This window comes from Malania oleifera, chromosome 8 (assembly GCF_029873635.1).
Source record: "Malania oleifera isolate guangnan ecotype guangnan chromosome 8, ASM2987363v1, whole genome shotgun sequence".
NCBI lineage: Eukaryota > Viridiplantae > Streptophyta > Magnoliopsida > Santalales > Ximeniaceae > Malania > Malania oleifera.
The window spans coordinates 73,395,723-73,405,655 of record NC_080424.1 but is presented as its reverse complement, the minus strand read 5'-3'; the positions used below and the strand labels follow the sequence as shown (position 1 = coordinate 73,405,655).

The 9,933-nt window shown below is 36.5% G+C and overlaps 1 protein-coding gene across 1 annotated transcript; it reads left to right on the top strand.

The window, feature by feature from the left end:
* The first annotated feature begins 294 nt into the window (after window positions 1-294).
* Window positions 295-2,968, top strand: LOC131162315 (U-box domain-containing protein 30-like). Its single transcript, XM_058118650.1, has one exon. It carries the CDS (start codon window positions 1,015-1,017, stop codon window positions 2,371-2,373), a length of 1,359 nt encoding a protein of 452 aa, XP_057974633.1. The 5' UTR covers window positions 295-1,014; the 3' UTR covers window positions 2,374-2,968.
* Window positions 2,969-9,933: the final 6,965 nt, after the last annotated feature.

Here is a 9,933-nt window from a genome sequence, read left to right as displayed (position 1 = left end):
ATTATTGGGTTGGCAACATCACACTATAGCCCTTTTGACCATCTCATCTGACCGAGATTGCGTCCTCCAGTTTATCTTAATAATTAAATATTAAATTAAACCTATTACACGAAATTTAATAGTAACAATTATAAATAAAATCATTAAAAAACCCTGATATTACGGTGACCGGAGATATGACTGCACGTGCGGCGCACTGGTGTGCGGTCACCGAGGGTTCTGTCACTGCCTATAGCCAGTAGCTGCCGGTAAACTCCTTTTTTTATTCCCTTGAATTTCCAAAAAAAATAAATGAATATTGTTTGTAGGGTTTTCAGCACTTGCCCCAAAAAGAGAGCAGTGGGCTGAGAACTGAGAAGTGGGTGAGAGTGCGTTGCAGGAGATGGCATTGTTTCTAATTTTTTCTTCTTCAGCTTGATTTTTTCCTCTTCATCTGGGTTTTCTTCTTCCCATCATGAATTTTCTGGTTCGATATTTGTTAATTTTTGTCAATTTCGATTCGATTGTTGGGTGATTTGGGAAATGGGTACTGTGTGCATTCGAGTGATTTCTTCTCTCTCTCACTTTTGATGCTTCTTTTATTCTGATCTGGGGTTTATGATTCCACCCTTTTTTAAGCTTGAGGAGGAAGTGAGCTTCGGTATTGGGGAAGAAGATTACTAGTTCATGATGTGCTTGATGATGATGATGAGGACGGAGAAGAAGAGGGCTCTTTTGACCAGAGAAAGAGATCAGATAAAGCAGAAAAAGCAGGAATGAAGAAAAGATGTCTCCTTTGATAGGTATTGTTGCTTGTAACTGTCAATGAGAGAGAGAGAGAGAGAGAGAGAGAGAAAACTCTTCCTGATTATCTTTCGTCCTTTTTCCACCACACGCTTCATCGCCACTGGAGGTGATGTGTTTTCAAGGCTAGTTCTTCTTGTTTGGGTCCTTCGCTCTTCAGAGATTTGAAGGGTCTCTCATTTTCTCTTTCTCTTGAATTTTCCTTGTTTCTTCGTCGAAGGGTTTCCCAAAATGCCTATGTTTCAGCCTTCGAGCAAAAGAAGGGATGGGGATGCGAGGTACGATGTGGGTGGCGGTGGGCAAGTGTTAGATCTGGAAACCGCCGTGAAAGATGGCATTCTGGACGGCGCAGGCGGGGTTGTTTGCGCCGGTGGTGGCGTCGCCGACAAGTTGGATCTGAAGATGATGATTGAGGAGCTTGATTCAATCGACGTTCCGTCGGTCTTCATTTGCCCAATTTCGCTGGAGCCAATGCAGGACCCTGTGACCCTCTGCACTGGTCAGACTTACGAAAGATCCAACATTCTCAAATGGTTCTCCCTTGGCCACTACACTTGCCCTACCACAATGCAAGAGCTTTGGGACGATTCTATTACTCCAAACAAGACCCTTTACCATCTTATCTATAGCTGGTTCTCGCAGAAGTACTTGGCAATGAAGAAGAGATCAGAGGATGTGCAGGGCAGGGCTTCTGAGCTTTTGGAGACACTTAAGAAGGTTAAGGGTCAAGCTAGGGTTCAAGCTCTTAAGGAGCTTAGGCAGGTTGTCACTGCCCATTGCTTGGTAAAGAAAACTGTGGTGGACAATGGTGGGGTTTCTTTGCTTTCTTCTCTATTGGGTCCTTTCACTTCGCACGCTGTTGGGTCAGAAGCCATTGGCATTCTAGTGAACTTGACCCTTGATTACGAATCGAAGGAAAGCCTTATGCAACCTGCCAAGGTTTCGCTAATGGTGGACATGTTGAATGAAGGATGTATCGAGACGAAGCTGAACTGCACGAAATTGATTGAGTTGTTGATAGAGGGGGAGGATTTCGGGTCAGAAATTGTATCGAGCTTGAGTCTTTTGGTGGGATTGTTGAGGTTAGTGAAGGATAAGAGGCACCCAAATGGAATCTTGGCTGGGCTTGGCTTGTTGAAGATGATTTGCTTACATGAACAAGTGAGGAATTCAATTGTGAGCATTGGGGCAATCCCTCAGTTGGTTGAACTATTGCCGAATTTGAATGCTGAGTGTTTAGAATTGGCCCTCTTTGTGTTGGAAGTCCTGTCAACTCTTCCAGAGGGGATATTGGCTCTCAAGGATTGTCCAAACACAATACCAAATGTGGTGAAATTGTTGATGAGGGTTTCAGAAAGCTGCACTCAGTTTGCCTTGTCAATCTTGTGGGCCGTTTGCAAACTTGCCCCTGAAGAGTGTGCATCAGTTGCAGTGGAGGCGGGACTAGCGGCCAAGCTTCTCCTTGTGATTCAGAGTGGCTGCAATCCACTGTTGAAGCAACAGTCATCTGAGCTCCTGAAATTGTGTAGTTTAAATTACACCGCTACCATCTTCATTTCCAAGTGTAAGCTTACAAGAACACTACAATGAAGGAAAATGGCAATTTTTGTTCATATACAACCAAACCCCTCATGATTCCTTTGTCCCAGAGGACAGTAGAGCCCAAGAGCCCTGTGGGATCCAAACACAATTCAAAACAAAGTAAAAATGGGATTTCTGAGGTATTATTTTTCTCTGCTGTGTAAATTGAACTTGGATTCTGTCAATTGATTTCACATGAAGATTGAAGAAGCACCGTAAGTGTGGATTACTGAGCTGATTGGCATTTGCATGCAGCATAGTGCATAGCAACTCAGTCCACTGTCTAGGCCGCAATTTTCTAATTTTCTAATAAGCCCCAGAGACGTTGTGATCTAAATTTTATTCTGTTCTTATTCTTCATCAATGATACCATGATACCAATCTCATGAATGGTCACATAAAACCCAAGAGAGCAGTGTAAATCATGTCTTTGTAATGGTGCATGTCTTTGTAATGGTGCTTGGTAGGGTTGGGATTTGATAATGCAGGAAGTATGTGGGGGGAAGGGAATTCTTGTAGGCTTGTGTTCTCAATTGTAATTATAAAAATTTTAATGGGTAGCTTTGCCCCATCCAATACACAAATGTTCCTGTGCTTTTTTCAACCTCGAGTCCCACCACTGTCGAGTTTTTGCCCCACCCAAGTATGAAATTTGCTTGTACAATGAACATACATTGTTTCTCCTTGAGTAACTGATTTGAAATGCATGTCACATTTTATACCCTGTACCTAATTTCAGGTCTCATGCCTCTCCTCACTGATCTATGAACCAACAAGCCTATTCTTCTTATGTATATTACTAGTTCAAGGCTAGATAATCATGGATGGAGAGAGAGAGAGAGAGAGAGAGAGAGAGAGAGAGAGAGAGAGAGAGGTCTTTATCCTGTCTCTGTTCATGAAATGACCATGGAGTCCAAAAGGTTGTCAAGTAGAACTGTTGGTTTCTTTTGTCAAAGGAATTGATTGAGAGGAGCTTCTTTGTCACCCCACCCAAGCAGTGTCCCTATGATAATGAAAGGAAAAGTTGGCTGAATAGAAGAAGCATTGAATTGTGATGGGGGAATCATAATGGGCAATATGAGTAAAAGCCGGATAAGGGGTTCCTCTCTTCTCCTCCATTGAGGCGTTTGTATTGGACATATATTTTCTCAAGTCTTCTTCTGCAGCACCTCCATCTCTTGGCACATGTCTACTATGATGATTCATTTCAATTCAGTTATTGATGTGTTAGTCAACTTGTGAGAAAAATGTTACTTTTTAATTGCCACCACCTCCCTCTGAACCTCTCCTCTTCTACGCCTCTTGGAATGGAGACCAGCCTAACACGCATGCACAGAAGGCATTAACTATGAGGTCAAAGGGTGTCTGCTTTCTTTTGTCAAATGGGTTCATGCTTGACGACTTGGCGTGTATCAGTTAACCAAATCAAATACCACTCAAAATATGCTAAAGCTGAAGTGGAGTTTGAGAGCATAAATTCAAGCATTGAATGTAAATTCTCAAATACAAGATAAGTGAGGTTAAAATGTTAATTAAATAATATTTTGATTCATTAAAAAAAAAAAAAAAAAACTAAGATCATTATTTTGTCCAGTTAAGTGAACCGAACCAAATAATTTGAAAATTATACTTTTAATGTAATAAAATATCGATATCATTTTAGTTTAGTTTATTCTAGTTGTTGACATTATCGAGCTGAACTTAATTCGATAAAAAACAAAAAATTAATAGCTTAACAAAAATTGAACTAGAAAAATGATTAATTGATTTTTGGGCTTGATTTTATCAATCAAAATCGATTTTAGGTTTCTTAGCCCACCCACAAGCATGGTTTGTATTAGTCTTTTTTTTTTTTGGTTATATGCGTTTTTGGGTGGGTATATTAGATCTTTTAATTTTAAAAACAATAGAAAGAAATGTGAAATGAGAAGAAGCCCCAATAGACTTGTAAAAAAAGGTCTAATTGTCTGCCCACTGCAGGAGTGAAAAGGGAAGAAAGGAAGTTGAGCCCTTCACTGATGGAAAGCAGTCAATTATTGTCTAAGAAAATGAATGTTGAGAAGCATGCAACTCCAAAACCAAATCCATCTAAGCATAATAAGTTTGTATGCAACTATGCATTGATAAAACTCATTCCAAGTCTCATGGTGGTGTTTGCTTTGCACCTTCTCTCCATTCAACTCCTAATATGCAACTATCCATTGATACCAACACTGTTTGGAGATTATAGCAAGACCAAGATGTATGCACTTCCATTCGATTGATTGCTGAACGAATTATCTAATATATATATTTGTTAGTGATTGAATTATTGTCAGGTCGTGCCAATTATAGAAGGCAGGGCCTTTGAAAAAAAAAATGGGAGTTATTGGAGAGGCATTTGTGGGAAATTTCCAGGAAATCACTACCCGTCTGTGGGCATTGGAGAGGACAGGGAAAGGGAAAAAGAAAGGAAAAAAAAAAATGGAAGGAATAAAGCGAAAAGGTAAAAATTGGGACAAGGAATTGACTGTGTCCTTGGCCCCTCTGCCCCATGTCGCTTGCCTCTTTTTGTCCCCTCCCTGTTTTCCCAATTTCACTTCTCGTGAAAAACTCCACATCTGGAAAATCACAGAACCCTCGCATTGGATCTTTGATTCTGAGAATTGAAGAGTGGAAACTTCTTTCCATGTGTTGAGATTGTTTCATGGAAAATAATGAATTGAAATTTGGGTTTTTTGTAGGAAAAGAAGAAGAGAGGGGGGGGGGGGGGGGGGGCTTGGGTTACTGTTGAGGTTGAAAGAAATTATTTCAACCAAATCTTGGGAGGGGAAAGGAAAATCAATAGAGGGATGGAAGGGAGCTCAGCTACCTATGGTTATATTATCTAGACTAAATAATCGGGAGAAATATACAGGGAATTTCTCTCTTCATGTTCGTACGTCTGTGTCCTAAATTATACACTTATTGAAACTGAATTCTCCTCTTATATTAATGAATGTAAGATCAATTTGTCACATGAAATTCAAGCACACAAACATGTGAAAAGAAAGGTTTCCTGTATAATTTCCCCAATAATATTCTGATAAACCGATAATTTTGCCTTCTTTTTTTACACAAAAGGGTAGGAAATGACTGCTAGTTCATGCTAAATCCTTCTTCGGGGTGGCCATATAAGTCCTTATTTATCAAAAATCCCTAAGAGGGTCTAGGCAAATAAGCCTATAAACTCTTAACAAAAATTGTAGCACTTTTTCAAATACATAATTTACATGGAACCACAATTTACATGGTCCCTAAATTAACTAACAAAAAATGATTAACAAATATTAGTAATTGTGATATGCACTCAATAATGACAAATTTGTGATTGGATTTCAACAAGTCACTTTATTTAAAAATAATAAATTAAAAAAAAAATTGTAATAGTCTAAAAAGCAGAAAAAATGAGTTTTTGGTCAAATTGTATGTGCAAAGCGAATTTGAATAATCAGTACACCTATCGTCACTAATCTCAATAATGATTCCCATTATATTATGTGTTCACATAAAATGCTATTTTTCAAAGATCAATTCCCATGATCTGATAAATAACACTTTGTGAGATTTGCTAACACAGTGTTTAGAGTAATTAAATATTATTATCTTAAAACATGCACAATTTATCCCACACCGTGAATTCTTGTCCACCTCCAATGGGAACAGTAATATCAAAATAAGGGTAAGAATAGAAACGCATTTCTCAGTATTTTGATTATTAACCCAAATAGAAATTTTTTCAAATCAATAAATACATTACTTATGTCACACGTGATTGCAAATAAATAATATTATGTACAATATTTGTATAATTTTTAATAAATCCTAATACTAAATTTTATTTACAAAAAGTTATATTTTGTTTATAAATATAAAAATATAAATATAGACATGAGATATTCACTTTTGTTTTTGTATTTTCTAATTGTAAAACTCACAATCTCTCAAATATGTTTAATTATTTCTAAATCAGCCCTTTTAAAAAGATCAATTTTTGTAAAAAAAATTATTCCTTTGTATTCAAATCTTGTGGTCCTTGTCATAATTAAAACAAGGGGTGTGCTAGTATTTTTTACTCTTGCTCGACCGAAGGTTCTGAAATTGGCTCGAGTTTTTTGGTGGGCCGGGAATGCCTAACTTATTAATTTATCTCATAAACTAACATAATTACAAATATCTAGTTAATAAACAATAAAAGTGTATTAGATTTTTTTTTTTTCATAGGAACTCCAGCCACCAATGAGCCCTTCAGACTCCCTGGTGCGGCACCAAACTTACGAATTAGCGTCTTCCGCCCCCAGCTCTCGCTAATCAGGGTAAAGTCCGGATGCGGACACGACTTCTATGCATCAGTTGGACGTTCGGCCAACTCGACTCTCGGGACACATTTCTATTACCATCCACGATCCCCGCTGGCTCACATAGTAAACTCTTACTTACTGATGCCTGGAATTGAACCCTCAATTCTCATTCTTACTTACTGATGTCTTTCCACCATGTCATGTCGTGGGGCAGTATATTAAATATTATTGATAGTCCTATTGAGTGTTTTTGTTCTCAATCAAGCACCCATATGTTTGTCTTAGTATCTTTTTTTATTTTTTTTTCTTAAAAAAATAATATATATATATATTTTTACAATTGCTTGAAACCAAGTCACTTCTGTAGAGTAGACTATCATGTGTGTGTGTATAAGTATGAATAGTGAAAATCATTTTATGGAATAAAATTTCCTTATCTTTTAGAAGAAACATTAAAAGTTCCTAAAGATATAATTATAAATCAATTTGTTGAGAAAAGTGTCCTTATTTTTAAATGTAAATTTCTATAAAACTACCATTCTAAAAAAGGTAATTCTTTATGCTACATAGACATAGCAAAATGGATAAAAATCCGTTAATTTGAATCAAATTCGATCCACTTAAATTGACTCATAATCGATCCGCACATTAAATGAATCAAAAATGGTTTGAACTTTTTTTTATCCACCTCTAAATTAGTCGATTGGCGGATTAAGGATTTTATCCGATGGATATCCGCCTATCCGCTAACAACTAATATTTAAATTCATTGATAATCTCATAAGCTCTACTGGCCAAAACTTAGTCCCACACTCTCAACTCTTGCACTTGTTGGGGTTTGTCCCACATCGGTTGTGGAAGGGGCTTGGTAGTCAGTTATTAAGTGTTTGGGAAAGTCTCACCCCATAAGCTAGCTTTTGGGGTTGATAAGGCCCAAGACCACCCAACATTGGTATCAGAACCCATAGTTTCTCCTGAGATGTTGGGCATGTGGCGTTGCCAATTTGGTGAGCCCAATTCGTGAGGAGTTTGGAGCCCAATGCGTGAGTGGGAGATTGTTAGGGTTTGTCCCACATCGGTTGTGAAAGGGTCTTGGTGGTCACTTATTAAGTATGAGGGAAAGTCTCACCCCATGAGCTAACTTTTGGGATTGAGAAGACCCAAAGCCACCCAACACTGTAGTTGAGGTTTGTCCCACATCGGTCGTGGAATGGGCTTGGTGGTCAGTTATTAAGTGTGAGGAAAAACCTCACCCCAAGAGCTAACTTTTGGGGTTGAGATGACCTAAGACCACCCAACAGCACTAGTATATGCGTCTCTAGGTTTACCCTATGCTCACATTCAAACTCAAGTCCAAATACTTAGTTTTCTTGTGATCAAAACAAAAGTCTTAGTTTTCTTGTGATCAAAACAAAAGTCTTTAAATTAATGCTCTGAAAAAATTTAAAAAAGTTTATAAATTTGTGACTAGTTATTAAATGTTTAATATATAACCAAATTATGATTTTAAAAATAATTTCAGTTATTGTGTTACAAAATAAGTTGTTCATTGGATGGTAAAAAAAGCAACTATATTAGGGATGAAAATAACGGATTATCCACCATCTGCCACGGATGATTCGATCTAAATCGTCATAAATCCGCAACTTAAATGAGTTGAATATGGATTGTAATATTTTTATCCGATAATCAGCCACGGATTATCCAACCTGATCCACTTTGCGAGGTTTAATGCTATATATAAGAGTACATGAATAGTGTAAATCATCTTATTGACAAGATATTCTTATTTTCTAAAAAACTAACACCGAATATTCTTAAAAGAAGTAAATTTCTATAATATATATATATATATATATATATATATATACATATACACAGAGAGAGAGAGAGAGAGAGAGAGAGAGAGAGAGAGAGAGAGAGAGAGAGTAAATTCAATTAATATTAAATTAAATTACATTTAAAGGATCTAAAAGTTAATGTTTACATTTAAAGAAAAACTCTCATTTAATTAAAAATAAGCAAAACTAACATCATATATTTATACCATAACAATAAATTAATAAAAGTACAATATTTTTTGGCAAAAATATCCCTATGTTTTAATAGCTATACAAAAAGTATTTCTAAAAGAAAATAAATTAAACCAAAATCATATCAAATTGCATTTATAAAATTTATTTTAGATATGTTAAATTTTGATTTGAATAAAGAAACTCTAATTAGACAAAAAAAAAAAAAAAATCAATGTATATATACATCACATATAAAAGTACAAAGATAAAATTTTGTAGAAAAAATATTATTATCTTTTTAAAAGTAAAATATTATTTTTTAAAAAAAAAAATAGGAAATTCAAATAAAATTTGATAAGCTATTTTTTTTATATTTTAAATAGGTCAAGATTTGGACATAAAAAAAATTCATTTTGTCTGCCCAGGTGTGCATCTAAAGGGGAGGGGGGGTGAATAGACTCTCTTGGCACTTTTCACAGATATGAAAATTTTCTAAAATTACAAAATTATCTTGGCAAGATGCAAGAATATTATATCACAATTTACATTCAAAGCAAATAACAATAAGCAAGCAATATGAACGATGAAGGATAAGAAAAGCTTAACACAGCGATGTTAATGTGGTTCGGCACCAAGCCTTATGTCCACACCTTGAGATCAACTCAAGGATTTCCTAAATCCACTAAACAACCCTCCTTCACTAGTAGAGAAGCCTTTACAATCCAACTGCTCACTAAGAGCTACAACGAGTTGCTCACCAAGAGATACAATAACAAAGGCGCACAAAGAACCCTTCAACACAATGAACTTGAAACAATGAGATACAATAACAAAGTGCCCCTTCTTGAGCAGATATACCTACACCTTACACTTCTCTCTCTTTGTAAATGACGTGTCAACAAGAGTAAGGAGCAAGAGAGCTTGAGAGTACAAATGAAACCCTAGAATGAATGTTCTCAACAACCAAAGTGTTTAAATTTTTTGAAATAAATGCACAAGACTCATTTTAAAGGCCAAGGGGATGAGCAAGGTGCTGGAGACCTGTTGGGAATTAATGGACATAAGACAATTTGAAAACTAGCTGTTAATACGCATTTAATGTTGTCTGCTACTCGACATTCGTCAACGAGGTCACTCCTTCGTCGACAAATTCCATGCATGTTTTCTTCGATGAGACCCTGTGTTCATTGACAAACCTTCTATTTTGAATTCAGATGGTCGGCTCTCGGCTTCTT

Excerpts from the sequence above, each read along its gene's own strand:
- LOC131162315 (XM_058118650.1), top strand. The coding sequence starts at position 1,015 with ATGCCTATGTTTCAGCCTTCGAGCAAAAGAAGGGATGGGGATGCGAGG.